The following is a 23,668-nucleotide window of genomic DNA, read 5'->3' as shown; positions in this document are numbered from 1 at the left end:
TAGAGTGATGTGGGCAAATATCAGAATGGGGAATTGGACAATGAGACTTATTTGTGCCTATGGTCCCACAGAAGGTTCTACTAAGGTAGAAGTGGGGGAATTTTTTGATACTTTAGAGAAGGCAACTGACGCAATGAAAAAGGAAAAGTTGGTCCTTGTTGGGGATCTAAATAGCAGAGTAGGAAATGATTGTCAGACATACAAAAATATTTTGGGAAAATTTGGAGAAAAGAGCAAAGCTAATAATAATGGGAAATACCTGTTGGATTTCTGCTCAGGACATGAACTGGTTATTACTAACACCAAGTTCCAACATAAAAATGTTCACAAATTCACATGGAGAGAAGAGGCAAGAAATAAAAGTCTCGTTGACTATGTTACTGTTGATAGTGATGTTTTCTCCCTGGTACAGGACACCAGAGTGTAGTGTACAGAGGATTTGAAATTGCAAGTGATCACTATTTAGTCTTGAGCAGGATAAAATTGAATTTCCATATTGAAAATAATAACATGTAAGAAAGTTTTAAAGCAAATAAAAGTTGAGCAGCTCTCAGATGTGAACTGTAGACTAAAATACACAAAGATTATTGAAGAAAAAATGAAAGAGTTTCAGAACATGCACCAAACCTTGGAGATTCAGTGGCAAGCCATGAAGAAAACCCTGATTGATTCAACCAGAGAGACATGTGGTGAGGTCGTCTGCAAGGATGCAAAAATTAGAACTCCATGATGGACACAAAAAGTTAATGAGACAGTGAAGGAAAAGAAGAAAGCATATCAAAAGTTCCTGGCAAATAAGTCAGCTTCTGTTGTTAGAGAATACAGAAACAAATGTAAGAAACACTGTAAAACTAGCTAAACAAAAGTCATGGGAGGACTTTGGCAAGAACATAGAAAATATATATCAAGAAGGTGGCAAAATATTCTGGAGGTTGTTGAAGAAGTTTAGAAATGGAGGAAAGAGTGCTGTAAAAGGAGTTAGAGGTGATAAAGGTGACATGAAAACGGGAGAAAAAAATATCCTTGAAGTATGGAGTAATTGCTTCGAAAAATTGCTAAATGAAACAAGCAGTGATAGGACAGTGGTAAAAAACACTCAACAGGCATACAGTCAAGAATACATATCCATACTTGAAGTAGAAAAAAACCATCAAAGGCTTCAAATGTGGAAAGGCAGCAGGAGTAGATGATATTTGACCAGAAATGTTGAAGTATGGTGGTATAAAAGTCTTACAGTGGCTGCATTCCATAGTTTAGAAGGCCTGGACACAGGGACGAATTCTCGATGGTTGGAGTAGAGCTCTCATAGTACCCATATATAAAAAGGGAAATAAAACTGAATGTGAGAATTACAGAGGTATTTCCCTGCTGAGTGTTCCTGGTAAGATTTATGCAAGTATACTTGAAAAACGGTTGAGAACAATTGTGGAAGAAAAGCTGGGTTCAGGGCAAATAAAGTCTGTCAGGATCAGATCTTCACTTTACGACAAATAGTTGAGAAATCGTGGGAATATAACAAAGATCTGTGTTTAAGTTTTGTCGATCTGGAAAAGGCATATTACAAGGTGCCAAGAGAGAAGCTATTCAATACGCTACAGTTATATAGTGTCAAAGGGGCATTATATCAAGCCATATTTAGTCTTTATTTGAGTTGTAAGTCAGCAGTTAGAATTGAAGGAAGTACAGGAAGACGGTTTAATGTTAAATCTGGTGTTAGACAAGGATGTACATTATCCCCTTTGTTATTCATTATTTATATGGATCGCATTATGAAGGAAAGTGGTATTAAACATGATATCAAAATTGCAGATGTTAATGTCAGCTCTTTGCTTTATGTGGACGATGTTATACGTCTAAATAAATCTGCTTCAAGTCAGCAAGATTCTCTGACTAAATTGAATAACTGTTGTAATAGATATGGTATGAAGGTCAGCAATAAAAAGACAAAGACAATGAAAATAGGCAGAATCGTTGAAAATGGTAACTGCATTGTGAACGGAGAACCTGTGGAACAAGTAAAACATTTCACCTACTTAAGCATGATTTTTAGTGAAGATGGTAAATTAAATATGGAAATAGACAACAGAATCAAGAAAGCTGGTTTGGTAGGAAGTCAATTGAATAAATTCATATCGAATAAGAGAGAAATTAGTCGGAACACTAAATTAGCTGTATTGAAGACAGGTGTTCAAAGCAGTTTTAACTTATGGATATTCAAGCTGGGTCAGAAGTAAAACATTTGACCAAAGACTAGAGACCGCAGATATGAGAGTCCTGAGAAAGATTAGATGCATGAACAGATGGCATCAATGACAATATCATATTAAAAACGAGGAGATTAGGAAAGATCTTGACATTGTCAGCATCCTGGAATGCGTTATCAGAGCTAATCTCAGGTGGTAAGGTCACTTAAACAGAATGGGCGAGGAAAGATTAGCAAAACAAGTGTTCTCTGCCAGGTTAGCAGGAAAACGACCCAGAGGAAGACCAAGATATTTGGTTGGATTGATACGGTAGAAAGTGCCTTAGACGATAAAAATATAAGATCTGATAATGTTGGAGTCTTGACAAGTAACAGACTGATTTGGAGGAAAATTGTAGATAGGAACTTAGTAATGATGTAAATTTTCCATGTAGTATTGTCTACATCCCTTGAGGGTACAGGAATTTGATGATGATGAGGAGGAGATGTTGTTTTCATCTTAAATAAATCCACTGCAAGTCTGCAGGTTTGCTTCACTAAATTGAATAGCCTCTGTAATAAATTTGGTATAAAAATATCAGTAACAAGAAGGCAAAGACAATGAAAATAGACAGTAAACTGGATGTATGCAAGGCAGTTTTCAAACCAATTTTAACATCTTGAACCGAGACCTGGATTAGGGATAAAGCACTTCATCAGAGACTGAAGATCACAGATTTGATAGTTCTGAGAAAGACTGTGGGAGTGAACAGATGGCATCACTGGCAATATCATATTATAAACAAGGATATTAGCAAAAAACTTTATTTTTTTGCATACAGGAATGTGTTAGTCTGTTAATTTCAGATGGTATGATCACTTAAAATGAGTGGGAAAGGAAAGTTTAGAAAAACAAGTGTTTTTTTTACAGGATGGCAGAAAAAAGAGCTTGAGTAAGACCAGGATCTATTTGGCTGGATACAGTAAGATGTGCTTTAGAATACAGAAATATAAGATCTTATAACATTGGCATCTTGACTGATAACAGATTAATTTGAAGAAAAATTGTTGATAGGAAGTTAACAATGATGTAACTTATTCATGTATTACTATCATAATAGTCTGTACAGTCCCTGAAGGTACATATCAGGATTTTTAATGATGATGATAATATCACATACATCAGGATTTGGAACATCAAACTTCCTCACAGAAAATGCACGATAGTCCTAAGGATAATGTGTTTTGTACTGCAACCTCTCAGAAAAGTAGAAGTCTTCCTTCTTCTTCTTTATGGAGGTGATTCATTTCATTGTCATTTCATTTCATAATTATTTTCTATGAATGATTTGCAATTCCAATAAATTGGAATTGCAAATCATTCAGCGTTTTTGATTATTCTAATTTTTTGATTTGAAGGTGTATGTAAATAGATATTAATATCAGGTTAAATTAGTATTTCCCAACCTTTATCAGTAATCACCCCTGAAAGGAGTTTTTTTTTTTTTTTCCAATTGCCCTCTAATGGTATGTTAAATATGTTAGAGAATGACATACTCTTCAAGGCTAATGATTTTCTCATTTCTGCTGGAAAATGTATATGACCTGTGGTAATGAAAAATCAGTATATGCATTTTTGAAAATTATGGAGACAATTACCGTGTTTGAATAAAAAACTTTAGTTTAATATAACTAAAATCTACAATTCGACGTTTCGACCTTTATGTCAAGGTCATCTTCTGGAGTGTACAAATATACACAAGAAACGAGCTATACTACAATCAAACTGGTTCGTTAAAGACACTGACCAACCGCTACCACAATTGTTGGCCTGACCTCTGGTGGGAAAAAAATTAAAATAAAAAATAAAAAATTATACATCAACGCTAGAGTCCTATTATTTGTGTTGTCTACTACAGGGTGTTCGGGATAAATTTGACATATTTATAATTAATTATATTTTTCCGTAAGTTACATGTATTAACACACACTTCTCTTCATTTAAAAGTTTGGACCCTTCTTCATTCATATACAAGATGTCAGAAAGGATGGATAGCTGGAACCCACCATGGAAGAGAATAACTTGTATCATGATGATTCGTGCCTGCCATCAAAATAAGGATATTACGACTGCTGCCCAATGCTCCCTGAATACAGTAAAAACAATCAGGCATGAACTAGAGACCTGCAATGGTGACTACGAGGATGTAACAAGAAGAAAGATCCCTAGCAGACGATCTGATTGCGTTCGTACAGCAGAATTCCTCGCAAATCTGCAGGAACAGGTATTGAAGAACCCTGGCATTGGAATTCGGGCTTTGTTCGTGGAGTTGCTAACTGTAGTCAAGCCCTGGATAACAAGGGTAGCCAATGGTAGGCCGTATGTATGGCAGCAGGATTCGGCCCCTTGCCACACCTCTGGGAAAAGTCAAAAATGGTTGTCTGAAAATTTCTACGACTTCACCAGTCCAAAGGTTTGGCCTCCAAACTCCCCAGACCTTAACCCCATGGATTATTTTGTATGGGGCGCAGTTGAAAAAGACACCAATCGCACTTCCAGTAATACAAAAGCCCAGTTAATGGATAAAATTAAAACAGTTTTTGCGGCCCTTCCCAGGGAGACTGTAGCATCAGCTTGTTCGAGGTTCCGAAGCAGAATTGAAGCTGTGATCGATGCTAATGGTGGTTATTTTGAGTAAATCTTGTTGATAGTATTGTAATTAACTCTGCCTGTAATGTTTTTTTGTCAATTCATTAAATTTAATAGATACAAAGAAGATTTTCTTTTTCCTTACGAAACTGTCAAATTTATCCCGAACACCCTGTATATACATATATTAACATTATTCCAGCCAGTTGGAGTGGAATGGTTTCTAATACTAGCGGATTGGCTAGAGTCCTGACTTATGTTGAATCTTTCATATTAGGTTGGCTGAATGTGTGCCATCCAGATCCTTGGAATTTTCATACCATCTTTGTTATTGATATTTGGGTGGTTTATCAGGATTTCACAGGATTCCTTAAATTTTCTTTCGTACCAGGTTTTTGTGCGGTGTAAGGAGCAGGTGCTTTTCCAGTTGATTTGGTGTAAGGTGTTAAGTGCGTGGTCTGAGAGGCCTGCTTCACCATAATGGTTATATTTAATGTGTCTAATGTGTTCTTTCTTGCGTATAGGGATTGTCCGTCCTGTTTCACCAATGTACGGTAAGTTACAGGTGCAGCGAATGCAATAGACTCCAGGATGTGCTAATGGGAGGAGAGGATCCTTAGAGGAGCTGAATATGGTTTTAAGTTTAGTGGGTGGTTTAAAGGTGGCATTGAGGTTATAATGTTGTAGGATTCTGTTGATTTTTTCTGATAACCCTTTAATGTATGGGATGGCTATGGTTTTACTGTGATCTAGATTCATTTTTGTTGTGGTTTTATAGAGTATTTTATTGACAGTAATTTTGTTATAGCCATTATTTATGAATGTGTCACTAATGATTTTTAGTTCTTGTTTCAGGGCTTGCTGGTTAGAGCAAATAGTTGTGGCTCTGTTTTTAAGGGTGTTAATGACTCCATATTTTTGTGCTGTGTGGTGGTATGAATTCGCATGTATGTATTGGCCCATGTGTGTCGGTTTTCGGTAGACCGTGAAGGATAGACTGCCTGAAGGAAGGCGTGTAACTAGTGTGTCTAGGAATGGGAGCGAATTTTGGTTTTTGATTTCGAGGGTAAATTGTATGCGTTCGCGTTGTTTGTTTAGGTGGCTGAGGAATGTGTTTAGCGTTTGTCGCCCGTGCGGCCAGATCGCGAACACGTCGTCGACGTATCTGAGCCAGACTGTCGGTCGTAGCGTGGCGGAATCAAGAGCCCTTTGCTCAAAGGTTTCCATGTAGAAGTTAGCGATTGGGGGGGGGGGATAATGGTGAGCCCATGGCTGTACCTTCCTTTTGTAGGTAGAATTTGTTTTGCCACACGAAGTAACTGGACTTTAGTACGTGGGCAAAGAGGGCCGTAATGTTGGGCGGAAATTTGTTCTGTAGTAGGAGAATTGTGTCATTGATGGGGACATTAGTGAAAAGGGCAGAAACGTCAAAACTGACTAATAAGTCGTCTTTGTCAAGTGTTATGTTTTTGATTTTGTTTATGAAGTGTTGTGTGTTTTTTATGTAGGAGGGGGAATGACCTACCAACTCCTTGAGTGTTGCCGCTAATTTCTTGGCTAGGTGGTAATTGGGACTGTCTATTCCTTCCACGATTGGTCGAAGGGGCACATTTTGTTTGTGTATTTTCGGAACCCCATATATTCTGGGGGGTCGGGCGTAGTGGGGTTTGAGTTTTTTAACCGTGTCTGGTGGCCAAGAAGTGACGGACTTTAGTAGTTTTTCTGTTTTATCCTTTATCCTTTTTGTTGGGTTATAATTTACCATTTTATATGTGTTGTTATCGACTATTAGTTGGTTCATTTGCAGTATGTATGTTGACCTGTCAAGGACAACAGTGGCACTGCCTATATCTGCTTTCGTTATTATTATGTTTTGTTTGACTTTTAATGATTTAATTGCTGCTAATTCTGTTTTAGTCAGGTTGTTCTGTATGGTTTTCTTGGTATTTAGGACATTACGTTTCTAGTCGTATTTTATCTGCTATATTGTTAGGTAGGGATCTGATGCCTCTTTCAATGTGGTAGATAAAATCCAATTTGTTTACCTTTTTCGGTGCTATCGCGTAGTTCAGTCCTTTATTCAGTAACGTAAGTTTGCCGTTGTTCAGGGTGTGGCTTGATAGGTTAATCACATGGTTCTTGCTTGTCGGTGGTTGGTTGCTCCTTGTCTCCCTTGTTTGTTGTTCATTGTTGTTTCTCGGGGAAGAAGTCCCCTGATTGGATGGATTCCTGTGATTGGCCGCCATATTTTGCCGTTGTTTCAAACTGTGGAATTTTTTCTTGAGTTTTTCTTTATTCTTTTCCAGGCTATGCTTGGCCGAATTGTCAGTAATTCTTTCAAGTGTTTGTAGAATGTCTGAAGTAACATAGTTCGATAGTTCTGATTGTAATTTAGAAACCAGATTTTGTGTTGTAGCTAGGTTTTGGCGGGCTGTTTGAATCTGTTCTCTAAGCATTGCTTTTTCTGTGCAGTCATAGATACGGAGTGCCTTAGCGGACGTAAATTTCTTTTTTAGCCTGATGCAGATCGAATAAGGTTATTGTCTCTGCATCTTTTTAAAAAGGCCAGCCGATCAGTATATCTTTATGCAGTATAATCAGTATATCTTTATGCAGTTTATTTATTTATGCATATGACTTTGTGAAACTGGCAAGTGAATTGTACAATCACAATATCCAGAAACAAATGATGAAAATCTTAACATGTAAAAGTTCATTACATAAAAGGCACAAATTGCTTTCCAAGTCTTCCTGTTTTTTGAAAAAAGCAAAAGTAATTACAACTACAGATCAATGTCCAGTCTGGAAAGCCAATCCAAGGCCTCATCTGTCACCTAGTGAATGTCCTGTAGGCCACCACCATGAAATTAGTGCCTGGGCAGTCGTACACAATATGAGTAATCGTCTGAGCCATGGGAGAACAATCACAATGGGGCTGTTAGACCACCCTTATTGTGATTGTTCTCCCATGGCTCAGTCAACAGGATCAGAACTAATCAGAATAGATGTGGCTATATAGTAGGTAGCCACATCTATTCTGATTAGTTCTGATCCTGTTGATTGATGACCAAATCTTCCTAGGAAGAGCAAAACCAGGCTGCAGAGCACAGGGATCTTCTACCAGGAAGTCGTTTGTTGGGAGATTGTTGGACTAGTATTCTCTCCATGTGTCAGGTGTTGATGGCAGGGTAGCTGAAGAGAGTTCGTCCATGGACCAGAGAGGCTTTCTAGATTTTAAGCAAAGACCAGGTGGAGTTATGAGAGTCTGGTGCAGGGGCAGGAGTGGGTTGCTCATTGCTTTATTAAATTTTTTAATTGAGGCTTGTCTTCTCCATATGTTTGGTGGAGCAATGTTAGATAGGACAGTCATCCAGGAGACAGGGTTGCTTCTCACTGTTCGACTAATTGTGCACATGGTAGAGTTTAGCTGGGTGTCTATAATGTTAGTGTGTGCACTTCTTTCCTAGACAGGGGGCACAATATTCTGCTGCAGACGACCTTAGGACTTCTGCACCACAACCTCAGGTTGTTCCAGCAAGCCCTGAAATGATATTGTTTCTCGTTTTAATTTTGTTGGATAGGTTGGTGATGTGCCCTTTTTATAGGTTAGGCTTCTGTCCAGGCTCACTCCAAGGTATTTCGGGTGAGGCTCGTGTTGTACCATTTTTTTCACAGAAAGAAAGGTTGAAGTGTCGATTCGTCTCAGCATTGTTCAGGTGAATTACTGTGGACACAGTTTTTGTTGGATATTGCTTCAAGTACCACTGCTTGAAGTACTCTTCCAGGATGTTAAGGTCTGTGTTCAAGATTGATTCCAGGAGGTAGATTGACGTAGGATCTATAACACATTGTCTATGAATAATACCATAAAAGCATGTCTCAGAAGGATGATTATTATTTATTCATGATTTTTAAAAATTAAGTGTATATTTCCTTATATGGCCATTATCTTTCAGTTGGCAGTGTTACATTACTGGCTGCCATGATTCCTACTATTTTTTTTTTTTTTTTCCACCAAAAATTAATTTATGCCAAGAGGGATATCATCCCATTGAAAAACACTGGGTTAAGTAAAGCACATTAAAATCATTATTAATTTTTATGATTTGATTAATGCTTAGTGTGTGTGTGTGTGTGTGTGTGTGTGTGTGTGTGTGTGTGTGTGTGTGTGTGTGTGTGTGTGTGTGTGTGTGTGTGAAGAAGATGATCAAATATAATTTTACTGAAGAAAGAAAAGAATATATACCAGAATAATATCTAAATTTTTATTTTTGGTTAAAATTATGATGCTAGCCTGCTTTCCAATATAATGAAGGCATAAACAAAACCATGGGACCAGTAGGTAGTGCATTGTGGCTTCACCAGGCATGAAATCACTCTGACAATCAACATCCCACCCAGCAGAAAACAAGAAACCAATGCGCCACAATGCAGAAGAATAGAAACAATTATATAGCTTTTTTTTTCTACTGAAGTTGCTTCAAGTTATTTTTTTACATGTTTTTAGTGGTTTCTTGAATCAGATTTGTAGTAATATTATTTTTATTGTGTTCTTGTTTGTTGCGGTGTATTTATTTTGATGGATTTTTCTTTTTTCTACAGTTTATGTCTGTGCATTATTAGGAAATGGATCCTTTCCTTCATGGTTACACAGTAATCAGAATTCATTATAAAAATTATGGAAACAACTACTGTGTTAAAGTAAAACTTCAGTTTAATATAAACCAAAATAATCTCAATGCTTCGATCTTCACATTAAGGTCATCATCTGGAGTATACACACAGGCAGACAGACACACACACACAAACAAACAAATAAAAAAAGAAACAAGCTAAACTACAATCTACAGGTATGTTAAAGTTATATTGCTTTGGTTAATCATTAAAACTACTAACCTGATCTCTGGTGAAAAAAAAAAAAAACCCTTACTACATCAACAGTAGAGTCCTGTTATTATTATTATCTATTTAACTACAAAAAATAAATTAAGCTAGAGAGCAACATACTCTCACATAATTACTCGTATACACATAAACACATAAATTACTAATAACACATAATATAATAAACTCGTATCTCACATAATTAAGTACACACACAAATTAGTATTAATAATGGCCAGTAAGAGGCCTGAAATTATTGTTTAAGTTCTAAAGTCAGGGCTCTTGCTGGAAAACTTGAAGAACTAAGTGGGCTGAATGTGTGCCATCCAAATTCTTGGGATTTTTATGCTGCCATTATTATTAAGATTAGGATGGTTGATCAAAATTTCACAGGCTTCTTTAAATTTGCATTCATACCAGGCTTTTGTATGATGTAAAGAGCAGAATTCCAATCAGTTTGGTGTAGAGTGTTAAGAGTGTGATCTGAGAGGCCTGCTTCACCAAAATTGTACATCAATTCCTATCTGTAAAAAAAGAAAACAAAGGACACAAAATTTAATTGAAGCAACTTCAATTAAATTTTGTTTTGTTACATAAAAGTGAAATGTGAATGAAAAGAAGAATATAACTTCTTTTCAAGTAATACTATCCAGTCCAGTGGGTAAACTTACTTCAGTTAGTATTCTTAATGTGTGTGTGTGGGGGGGGGGGGATTTGCTAGGATTCAATTTATTTCTGCATATTATTGTCATCAAAGATTCAAGCACTGAAAGTAGTAGGGGAAAAAAAAATTTTAAGTCATTACAAAAGTAACTGAGATGGAAAAAAGAAAATTGGTTGTTGGAATCCTAAATCTACGGAAATGTTCAGGTTAAATTTAGAGAAAGCCAGAGCTAACAATAAAGATAAGCAACTGCAGGATTTCTGCTCTTGGCATGAACTAGTTATGGTTAACACCATGTTCCAGCTAAAAGTTGTTCATATATATATATTTGCAAAGAAACATACGAAAAACAGGGAAAAGTGCATATATGAACTTGCAGATGATTTGAAATAAAAAGCAATTGCTATCTAGTTCTGTACATTTTGAAAATGAATATCACAATGAAAATGCAGATTTTTAAAAAAGTTTTAAAAAGAATCAAAGGTGATCGATCAGCTTGAAGATGTAAGCTGCAAACAAAAGTTCTCCAACTATTATTGATAGTAAAAAAAAAAAAAAGTGAAACAGTTTGAAAACAAGAAAAAATTTATTTTTTTGCATTTGAAATGCAAGAAAATAAATCATATCGAATGTTCCTGGCTAGTAAACTAAAATGTTTCCCTAGAGAAAACAGACAAAAATGTAAGAAAGTTGCTTTACAAGTAAAAGTCATTCAACACAGATCAGTGGATGACTTTTCAAGTAATATGGAAAATGTAATGTTAGGAAGGCAGCAAAATGTAGTCCACTATTGAAAAGAAAAACTTTTAAATAGTGTAGGGTGTGGGGACCACAAAAGAAATCCAGAATGGTGAAAATATGATATGCTGGATATTTACATTAATTACTTTGAAAAATTAACAGTAATCAATCTGGGAGAAATAGAGGAAGAAAAAGCCATTAGCAGCCAGAAATGTGAAATGGCAGCTATAAATATGATTTGATCATGAATATTAGATATTTTTGTTTCACAGTGGCTATACTTCATAATTCAGAAAGTCAAATTCCAAATGATTAAATAGTAGGGCTATTGCACCCATCTATGAAGAGAAGTAAAGCAATGTAAGAATTATAGAGGAATGATGTAATTATATAATAATTACATTATTATAAGTCCTATAAAGAAATTCCTCTACAATTGTGAAAGCGACTAAGAAAAATATTCTTTAAAGGCAAATTATGGGAAGAATTAGTCAGATTTATCCCAAAGAGATTTTTTGTTTAAAAAAATACAAAGGCAGCTGTAAAGTAATGTGAATAAAAACTGCTTTTGAATAAAAGCTATTTTTACCTTATAGAAATAAAGTATTTAGATGTACATATTAGATATTATTAGTTACCCAACCTGTCTTCTATATCTACCTTAATTCTGTATATGTTATTTCAACTTTGAACCCAGATCTGCTCTGCAGCAGATCTCCTCACCTATGTCATCCACCTTTTGACATGTGCCTGTCATGGTACAGTTTGGAGTAACTTGTGCATTTTCACTTGTATATTAGATAGTACTTAATAAATCAGTTAATCTTCCTTAACTTTTTTAATTATATATATATATATAATTTTTTTTTTAATAAGTTAGGAATTTTATTAACCTTTTTTAGTTATCTTACATTAACTACTTAGGTGACGCCTTTTGAAATTGTCAGTTATTGTTTAATTAGCTTTATACATGTAATGAAGATGCCTGTGATACTCAAGCGAAAATTCTACTAATAAATAATATTTTACGTGAGTTATTTCTGTTATTATATTAGTGTAGATGTTCGAGTTTTTAGTGTTTTAGAACATATTTTTGTTAAGATATTGCTATAAGAAAAAATTGCTAAACACTGTGTAAAACTAAGCTAGACAAAAGTCATGGGAAGACTTTGGTAAGAACATAGAAAATAAATATCAAGAAGGTGGCAAGATATTCTGAAGGTTGTTGAAGAAGCTCAGAAATTGAGGAAATGATGCTGTAAAAGGAAGTACAGATGATAAAGGTGACATGAAAACGGGAGAAAAAGATATCCTTGAAGTATGGAGTAATTACTTCGAAAAATTGCTAAATGAAACAATCAGTGACAGCACAGTGGTAAAGAACACTGACCAGGCAAGCAATCAAGAATATATACATCCATACTTGAAGTAGAAAAAGCCATCAAAAGCCTGAAATGTGGAAGGCAGGTGGAGTAGATGATATTCGACCAGAAATGCTCAAGTATAGAAGTCTTACAGTGGCTGCACTGTATAGTTTAGAAGGCCTGGACAGAGGGACAAATTTCAGATGATTGGAGTAGAGCCCTCATAGTACTCATGTATAAAAAAGGGAAATAAAACTGATTGTGATAATTACAGAGGTATTTGTCTACTGAGTGTTCCTGGTAAGATTTATAAAAGTATACTTGAGAAAGTTGAGAAGGATTATGGAAGGGAAGCTTGGTAAAGCTGGATTCAGGCCAAATACAGGCTGTCAGGATCAGATTTTCACTTATGACATATCATGGGAATATAACAATGTTCTGTATTTAAGTTTTGTCAATCTAGAAAAGGCATATGACAAGGTGCCAAGAGAGAAGCTATTCAAAACGCTACAGTTATATGGTGTCAATGGGGCATTATATCAAGCAGTACTTTGTCTTTATTTGAGTTATAAGTCAGCAGTTAAAATTGAAGGAAGTACAGGAAGATGGTTTAATGTTAAATCTGGTGTCAGACAAGGATGTACATTATCCCCTCTGTTATTCATTATCTATATGGATCACATTATGAAGGAAAGATATCAAATTAGGAGATGTTAATGTCAGCTCTTTGCTTTATGCAGATGTTATTATACTTCTAAATAAATCTGCTACAAGTTTTCAAGATTCCCTGACTAAATTGAATAACTTGTAATAGATATGGTATGAAGGTTAGCAATAACAAGACAAAGACAATGAAAATAGTCTTAAGAATTGAAAATATCAACTGCATTGTGAATGGAGAACCTATAAAACAAGTAAAACATTTCAGCTACTTAGGCACGATTTTTAGTGAAGGTGGTAAATTAAATATGGAAAAAGACAACAGAATCAACAAAGCTGGTATGTTAGGAGTCAACTGAATAAATTTATATAGAATAAGAGAGAAATTAGTTGGAACACTAAATTAGCTGTATACAAGACAGTGTTCAAACCAATTTTAACTTATGGATCTGAGATCCATAAGTTAAAATGGAAAACACTTGACCAAAGACTAGAGACTGCAGATATGAGAGTTTAGGGGCATGAACAAATGGCATCAATGGCAATATCATATTAAAAACAAGGATAATAGGAAAGAACTTGACATTGCTAGCATCCAGGAATGTGTTAGCATAGCTAATCTCAGGTGGTATGGTCACTTAAACAGAATGGGAGAGGGAAGATTAGCAAAACAAGTGTTCTCTGCCAGGTTGGCAGAAAACGACCCAGAGGAAGACCCAGATATAGGTGGATTGATACGGTAAAAAGTGCCTTAGACGATAGAAATATAAGATCTGACAATGTTGGAGCCTTGATAGGTAACAGATTGATTTGGAAGAAAATTGTAGATAGAAAGTTAATAATGATGTAAATTTTGCATGTAGTACTATCATATCCTGTACATCCTTTTAGGGTATATGCCAGGAATTTGATGATGATTACTATAATAAATATAGTTCAAAATGGCACCAAAAATGCAAGAAGCGTAACGCTAAGAAAAGCAGCAAAGTCAAGAACAAGAATGCTTGCTTTGCTAAGGAAGTTATTGAAAATGAATTAACCTCCAAAATAGTAAAATTAAAGTAGATTATGAGACGATGCAGGATTTACAGAAAGTTGAGAGGCATTTGAATGACATAGAGAGGAAAAGAAAATTAAGCAGCAGAATTAGAAACAACAAAGCACTGAATCAGGTAAGTCAGTAAGTGAAAATCAGTAAGTAACATTGTTTGTAAAAAGAAGGATGTTATTTGGTATGGCGATTCTATCATGAAACATGATGTTGATGAGCGGATTATAACATGAAGTTTTCCAGGAGCTAAAATTGAAAATATAGCAAATGCATGCAAGCAATTCAAAAACAGAAAAAGAAAAGTAAACTAGATCGTAATTGTAGTAGGTAGTAATGACTTAACTACTAATAATTTCAGTATGAAAGAGGACATGAAAGCATTGTTGGAAGAGGTAAGATTGAGAAAGTGAAAATAGTAAGTTTATTACCTCGATATGATAAAAATGAATTAAGAAGAAGGGCTATGATGGCAAATGATTCAATGCACAGGCTATGTAGAAGAAATGGGTGCAAGTTTTGGATGTGTGGAGTGAGTTTGAGGGAAGATTAGATTTGTATAACAGGAACAGCCTACACCAGAATGCATTTGGTATCAGGAATCTTGAAAAACTAATAACTGGTATGAGACCTAACACAGAGAATAAGGGAAAATAAATTATAATGGGGAGAATAGGTGTGAGAGAGACAATGTTATATAATTGTGCAAATGGCTGGAATGGGCATTATTATGAAAATGGTTATGAGGAGAGAATGATTTCGACTTTGTGTTCATCTAGTTTTTTACATATCAAACATGCACAAAGATGTCTACATGTATAAGGTATTAGAGAAGAATAGGGATGTGCAAGTTTGTATCAAGCTATCTGCCTGATATAGTTGTCCAACTGTATCAGGCAGATAGCTTATTATGTCTATATACAAATGCTGGGAGTATCAGAAACAAAGGGGTCTGGTTTGTATGTTGGGACCTCAGATTGTAGGCATTAGTAAGACCTGGCTCAGAATCAGACATATTAACTGGCATCGAGTGTAAAGGGTACAATATTTTTCAGAAGGATAGACAGGATAGGAGAGGAGGGGCATGCTGCTAATAATATTAGATGACTTGAATCTGGTTAGTGTTGAGAACTATGATTGTAGTACTAGTGACATTATTTCATGTGGCAATGAATTTGAAGTCATCTGGTGGGAGGTGGAATCTAACAAAATCAATTACATAGCGGAGTATTATTCTTGTGGATAAACTAATACATTGGTAATACATAACTGTCAGATTTTAGGGAACAACAACGTACACTAGAATATTAATTAAAAACTTTAATTAATACTTCCTATATTTCTGTAATGTTACATTACCATCTTCAGGGATCGCAAAATAATGATATGTACATGCAGACACTAACACTAAGCAAATATTGCTGAAGAAAACAACTGAAGTCGGTCCTAAAGGTGCCCCGTAGTGGGCTAAATTGGGTTGTCTTGGCTGTTGGGCTTGATGTTCTTAGAATGCAAGTTTCTCATATTTGGGGCTGTCTCATGCATCCAAATTTGTTAAGGTTTGGGGATGGTTGTTACAGACATGATGGATCAGTTGCTAGAAATGCATCACCAAATAGAGATGATGGGCATGAAAAGATTAATCATAATGGGGGACTTTGTTTATTATCCAAACATTGATTGGGTAATAGTAAAATCTCATGAGAAGAATGAAACTGAATTTGAACTGTTGCAGGACAACTTCCTCAAGTAACATGTGATAGAAGGAACTCGAGGTCAAAGAGTGTTAGATTTGATTATAGTGTCAGAGAGTGTTTCACTTAAAGACATAACTATTCTGCTTCCAGTTGGTGACAGTGATCATGTAGTACTCACTTGGAAGTGACTAAGTTAATGAATGTTCCATTCAGAAAAGGCTACATGCTGAACTAAAAAGCAAGAAATTATGACCAGCTGAGAAGCATACTGAGTTCAGTGGAATGGTATTGGTTGCTAGATGGGAAGAATATTGACAGTGCATGGGAAACATTTAAAAAATGCTTAAATTAAGCAATATCAGAATTTGTCCCAAAATGAATGTGTAATCTTATTAAGCAAGAGATTCGTAACAAACGGATGATATGGAAGGAATACCATCAGCATAAGGATGATGTCTGTTATGAAAATTATAATCAGCAGGCCAGAAGAGTAACAACTGTTGTACAGAAAGCTAAGCCTGAGTGTGAAAAGGAACTGGCTCTGCAAGCTAAAGACAACCCACGAGAATTCTAACAATGTGCTGCAAGTAAAAGAAAGAATGAATATGAAAGAATAACTCTTCTGAATGCAGATGGTGTGAGGGTGACAGATGCAGAAGAGGTTGTTCAACTAATGAGTGCCCATTTTGCTAAAAGCTATCAACCTGGTGTATGGAACACTGAATTCACTGCTAACTCTTCAGAAGAAACTCAGGTGTATGAAGAGGAGGTATTAGAACTTTTGCACGAATCGAATAAGAATTCAGCAATAGGGACTGATGGGATATCAGCATGGGTGTTCAGCTGAACTGGCTGTTCCTTTGACCAGGCTATAATTTTAGTCTCAGAACAGGGAAGATTTCACAGGAGTGGAAAGAATGTATGGTAATCTCATTGCACAATGGTGGTGCAAAGACCAGTGTATCCAACTATCTACCAATCAGTATCTCAGAAGTGGTGGTAAAGATTTTGGAAGAGTTGGTTAGGGCTCACATTCAGAAGTGGGTTGACAGAGAATCTCTATTTTGCAATGAATAACATGGGTTTACTAAAGAAAGGTCATGTTTTAGCAACTTGCTCACATTCTATAATAATGTTACCATTGAACTAGACAAGCGAATTGGTTGCACCATGATACTTTTGGAGTTTGCATAAAGTGATGTACAGGGGATGTGAGTCTTCAAGATTTAAGATAAACAGTGGTGTAACACAAGGATCAGTTCTTGGTCCACTGTTCTTCAATCTGTACATTAATGATACTATGAAAGATTTGATAGGGTAATCAGATGTGGCTGATATGCAGTACTTGCAGAGTGATTTGAATAGGCTGGAATTTTGGCCTGAGAAAATGGATGTCAGTAAATGTAAAGTCTTGACTTTGGAGTGATTAGATAACCAATGTTGTATTCTATTGGTAGGATTATGCTCGAAGAAACTGATCAGGTTAGGGATCTTGGAGTGTTAGTAGATAGGAAGTTGAAGTTCAGGGGCCATGTAGCAAAGATTGCAAATACAACTCAAAAAGATAATTGCAATGCTAAAATGAACTTTAACATGTAAAGATAAGGGTGTCATTTTTTCCTCTTTAGAAGGCCTTGATAAGAAATCACCAGTTTCTTTCATAGGATGGTGCGTAATTGGAATGGATTGCTATTGGATTTAGTATGTGCAAGCAGTGTGAATGAATTCTAGAATAAGTATGATATGTGGTGTGTGTGTAGTATGTGGCCTCCCTCAATGAGTCCCTGACTCCTTGGAGGTCTCGCTTAATAATAATAAATTGACCTATTATGGTCAAACTAGAAGACTGCTATTTTGAAGAACACAAAAAATATATCTGCCACCACAACTATGGTCACTGAGGTCTAGTTGGCTTCTATCTCAGACAAGGTGTTGTCTGAGACACACAGAATGTTGCATAGAATCAAATGGGGGGGAAAAAAAAATACTATGCATTTCACTGCAGCAAATACATTTTATAAAAATTTAGCAGCAGATTTTAAAGAAACCAACCAAATCTTATTAAATATGTTAGTATGAAACTTCCCAAGATGTTGAAAATAGTAATTCTTAGACCTCTAACCTAACACTAAAGTCTACTTACCAGTACCCACAGAGAGCACTCCTCTTAGGAGTTTAGTCTTATGGCCTAATATCTTCCACTTATTTTTTATGTTTATTTCTTTCATTGTGCTGTTTTTACTCCATTAAAATTTATAACATGAGAAAAAAACAGTTAGTACTTACAAAAAACTATTCATAGTGCTGTCGTTCACAATTATTCATTTGTTAACTCTTTTCACCACAGAGCATGAAGTAATTTTGTGCAAGCATGAACAATTTTGCTTTAAGTTGCTCAATTGTCCAGAGTTTGTGAGCATATCTCACATTCTTTGGTTTTTCCAGAGACAAAACTTTAGTGGAGTAAGATCTAGTAATTGGGTATATTACTGAACTTGTCCATGTTCGAAATGTTCATTCAACCAATTGCACACAGATGACAACTCTAAAGATTTGGTGCCCCATCATGCTGGAACCATGTTTTGTAAGTATTTATTCAGCCAGTTAGCCACAGCTGTAAGAAATTCATTGTTCAGCATATTCACATAACTCCCTCACCTATCACTGTTTGGTCAAAAAAGAACATGCTCACAAGGCCGCATCATAAATCCCAAACCAAATGATGACATCAAGTGTTAACTTCCTCTTCAGTTTCTATATGCAGATTTTCACTTGCCCAATAAATCGCTTTTTTTTTTCTAAAAATTGTTCAAATTCCTACTCATCATGAGGATAATATGGTTTCAAGTTGAGCTTTTGAAAGCATCCTCTAAATGGATATATATATATATATCCATTTAGATAAGTCGAGGGATGACTGTATATATATATATATATATATATATATATATATATATATATATATATATATATATATACAGTCATCCCTCGATTACGTTGGGGTTCCATTCCATCTTGCAGGACTTAAGTTTGGACATAAGTCGATACATTAAATCAACAGAGTTATAGGATTTAGGGACTTAACAGTAATAAGTATACAGCAAACCCTTGATTTAACGGACTAATAGAGACTAAGGGATGTCCGTTAAATCGCGAATTTTTTAAAATAAAAATATCTGACATTATACTGCAATTTTATCAATATTAGCACTGTGATAACAAAAAAATTGTTTTACACACACTTTTAGATAAGTTAATGTGAAGTTAATGTTCGATGTTGAGGCGCTTGGTTTAGGTAATCTTGCTTTGAAAAAACTATTTTGAACTTTTGAATTCTGCTGGTTTTTTTTTATAGTTAACTCCCTAAAATTACAAAAATGTGTGTAATAAAACTGCCGCAGAAAGCCACGCCACGCGACAAAAGAACCAATTACAGTGCGATTGGTGTGATCACGTCCTAATCATTTGCCGATCATGTTTTATGACCGGTGACTCATTTATGTTGGCTAAATTCTACAATGCTTTTCCAACATATGATGACCTATTTGCCAAAATGTGTTAAAAATAACAGGAAATTAATAACAAAAAATAACCTGTTAATTTAATTATGAGCAAATCTTAGTTAAAAGCATTTTAAAATTAACAGGGTGTTAATTTTCATGACATACTGACCGGAAATTTTGTCCATTAAATCGAAGGTTTACTGTACTATCATTTTAATTTTTAAACCTTATTATAAAATTGTCTGATAGGGAAGGTAATGAAGATGTGATTATGGAGGAAAACAGAGGAGAATAATCACCCAAATCTTCCTCCATAATCACATCTTCATTATCTTCCCTATGTGAAGGACCAGGCTGCAGCTCTTCTAGTGTAACCGTTGTTTTTTTTTTTGATGAAAATGTCCAATGTGCTTTGCTTATTCCTCTTCTTCTTTTCATCATAAATTTGTTTATAGCAAGCAAACGCATCATGTACTTTCCTTTCTACCTCATGTTGGAGGCTTAATGGATTTTTTACAACACTCACAAAGAATTAAAATAGAATTTAATACTCCTATATTTCGTCCTAGTCACTAGGACATCTACGGGGATTACAAAATCAATTAATGTAACATATGCACAAATAACAAACAATACTAAGCCCAACCACGTGGGTGACACTAAAGTCCTATCTAGGTAGAGCGCCCTCTAAGGGCAGTAGTAGGTGGCCTGGAATGTAAGGTGGGAACTCTGGTGATGAGTGTTTCCCAAATCTTTGGAAGCTTAATGCAACCATATTTATTGAGATTTGGTTGGTTTTTGAGAGCTGCTGCTGCTTCTAAGAAAAGTCTCTCTTTCTTGAATTTGCTGTGGTGGAGCATGGTGGTTTTCTTCCGTGATACTCTGTGGGTGGTGTCCAAAGCATGGTCAGCCAAGCCTGAATGGCCATAGTTGTGTTTGAAGATGTAAGACTTGTGTTCCTCTAGACGGATGGATGCTGATCTGCCTGTCTGTCCAAAGTACGCCAGCTTACAGGAACAGGGTACTTTGTAAACTCCAGGCAGAGAGAGAGAGGAGGGAGCTGATCTTTCGTAGAACGGATAAGGGTAGCCAGTTTGCGGTGGGGCTTATATGCTGTGTGTAGATTGTACTGTTTTAGTATCTTGGCTATTTTTTCAGAAGTGCCACGGATGTAAGGTATGGTGATGGCATTTTTAAAATCTTGTTGACGAGAAGGAAGGGGAAAAAATAATCAACTCCTCCCCCATTCCCCTTCCTTCTCGTCAACAAGATTTTAAAAATGCCATCACCATACCTTACATCCGTGGCACTTCTGAAAAAATAGCCAAGATACTAAAACAGTACAATCTACACACAGCATATAAGCCCCACCGCAAACTGGCTACCCTTATCCGTTCTACGAAAGATCAGCTCCCTCCTCTCTCTCTGCCTGGAGTTTACAAAGTACCCTGTTCCTGTAAGCTGGCGTACTTTGGACAGACAGGCAGATCAGCATCCATCCGTCTAGAGGAACACAAGTCTTACATCTTCAAACACAACTATGGCCATTCAGGCTTGGCTGACCATGCTTTGGACACCACCCACAGAGTATCATGGAAGAAAACCACCATGCTCCACCACAGCAAATTCAAGAAAGAGAGACTTTTCTTAGAAGCAGCAGCAGCTCTCAAAAACCAACCAAATCTCAATAAATATGGTTGCATTAAGCTTCCAAAGATTTGGGAAACACTCATCACCAGAGTTCCCACCTTACATTCCAGGCCACCTACTACTGCCCTTAGAGGGCGCTCTACCTAGATAGGACTTTAGTGTCACCCACGTGGTTGGGCTTAGTATTGTTTGTTATTTGTGCATATGTTACATTAATTGATTTTGTAATCCCCGTAGATGTCCTAGTGACTAGGACGAAATATAGGAGTATTAAATTCTATTTTAATTCTTTGTGAGTGTTGTAAAAAAATCCATTAAGCCTCCAACATGATGTCCTCACAGCACTTAAGCCTCTACACACGTTTCCTTTCTACCAATAAGTAGTGTTCAACATTGGGGTCCATGTCTTCAACCATTTTGAGAACATCGCTAACTGCAGAGAACATTTCTGCAAGACCCTTCACTGTGAATTGTTTAACTACCTCTCCTTGTTTCTCGTTCTTTCTCTTCTGCAACCAGTTCGACCAATTCTTCATTGGCCAACTCTTCAGGAGCAATTTCTATGAGTTGAACTGTGTCGTCATCAATCACTTCGAGATTCAGATTGTTTGCTAGGCCCACTATTTCTTCACTCAATTTACAAAGGTGTTCATTTTTTTTTCAAAACTTCCAAAATCATGCAAAACCTTTTTAATGTCTTTCCATATGCCACTCATACATTGAGAGATCACTTCGACCCAAACCGCAGCAATATTTTAATAGCACGATAAATATTGACTGCTTTCCAGAATTTCATGAGAGTCTGATCGTTCCTTCAGTAGCAGAAATGGTTTGTGAAAAAGTTCTCCGTAGATAATAAGCCTTAAACACTACAAGAACTCCTCGATCCATTGCTTGGATCAATGAAGTAGTGTTTGGATGGAGAAAAATGACTTTGAACTTGGTGAAGATCACCGATGTAAGACAGATGACCTGGAGCATTATCTAGAATTAATAAAATTTTAAATTCTACATTTTCTTTCACACAATAGCTTTCCATTTCACTCGCATTACAGTTGATTAAGGCATCCGCAAACAATTTTTGAGTCATCCACAGCTTGTATCTCTTCTAATGAACTGTAAGAGTATGTTTCTTAATGTTTTTGAAGACCTATGGATTCTCACTGTGCCATATCACAAATGGTTTCAGTTTATATCTAGCTACACTACCCCCCCCCCCCCCAACAGAATTGTAATACAGTCTTTAAGAGCTTTGAAACCAGCCATAGATTTTAGGTTTTTATGGATGAATTGTCTGCTTGGGCATTTTTTCTAAATAATTTTATCCAATTTCTCCACCAACTCCTTGGCAGCCTTTTTCATCGGAACTTGCAGATTCACCATATATTTTCACATTATGCAATGCAAAACGCTGCTTAAATCTCATGAACCAACCGAAGAAGCGTTGAATTTGTAGTCGTAATCAGGTCTTGCTTTCTCTTTCAACATGTAAGAGACTTAGCCTTAGCAGTTATGGTCATAGTGCTAAGAGGTATGCGCTTTTGGTTCAGGTTTTCTATGCATGATGGAAGTAGCTTTTCCACTCACCAACAGGACCTTGTCATTGCCTAGTGAACAATCACTAGGTTAAAAAACCTGGTGATTCTTCACTAGGTTTTTTAACGGGGCATATAGGGGCCATGTTGCACAAAATATCAAGAAATATTTAACGATAAATACACAAATAACCTATTTTTTAAACACAAAATCAACAGAGGAATTGTTGAAGCCATGTGCCGAGGGAGGTTGCCACTGAATCCGCTGTTGCCACTGCATTGTTGCTAAATAGAAACTTTTTTACTTTATGCTCGCTTGTGTCTTGTTCGAAAGTAGTCGAAAATGTTATTTATTCCATATGGGATCACGGACGTATATCTTCGAATGAACGTAACTCGAACAGACGTAAGTCGAGGGATGACTGTATATATATATATATTTACTTCAGCACAGATGGACCTTGGTCTTCCAGATCTTACTATGTCTTAAGTGATTTCAAAGCACTTGGCCACCACGTCTCATTTTATTATTTTATTAACCAGTGAAAATGCTCTTAAAAAATGCAGCATGTCTCACTCTTATTTTGCATTTTGTAAAATGTCGTCATAATAAACACATACTATTCATGTGTAATGTCAGTAATTATGGGCTTCCAAGATTCAAATCATCTGCTATTGGGGATTCTGAAATGAAAATGATTAGTATTTAATAACAGCAAATAAAATTAATTAATTAATATAATAAATCATAAAATAATAATGAAATTGTGGTGGTTATTGTTCTGGCAACTACGCTATTACTTCTGGGTCATCCTGTAATACATTATATAAATATTGACACATACACACACAGTACCTAGTGTTTCATGTTTCTCAAGGGCATAATTTTTTTACAGGTTGATAAATATGATGGAACTAATTCAGATTATGCAATGTGGCTGCCCCCTGAAGGTATGTCTGTTTAATTTTATTGTAACAATGGGGATGGAAGAAGTGTGTGTTCATGTTGAGTGTGATACCTTACAATAATTTTTCTAATTAGAAAGATAATCCAAATAGATATATAGATTAGAAATATTTGACTATATAT

The 23,668-nt window shown here is 35.9% G+C and overlaps 1 protein-coding gene across 1 annotated transcript in view; it reads left to right on the top strand.

Moving 5' to 3' along the window:
- LOC150097366 (kanadaptin) overlaps positions 1-23,668 on the top strand; it is a 221,472-nt gene that overhangs the window by 192,307 nt on the left and 5,497 nt on the right. The window contains exon 13 of the mRNA XM_090407155.1: positions 23,475-23,529. Within this exon, the coding sequence (XP_090263281.1) occupies positions 23,475-23,529 (55 nt within the window). The remainder of the gene's footprint in view (positions 1-23,474; positions 23,530-23,668) is intronic.

Source organism: Typopeltis vanoorti, chromosome 17, assembly GCF_054136105.1.
Source record: "Typopeltis vanoorti isolate ZY-2024b chromosome 17, IOZ_Tvanoo_1.0, whole genome shotgun sequence".
NCBI lineage: Eukaryota > Metazoa > Arthropoda > Arachnida > Uropygi > Thelyphonidae > Typopeltis > Typopeltis vanoorti.
This window is presented reverse-complemented; position numbering and strand designations above follow the sequence as displayed.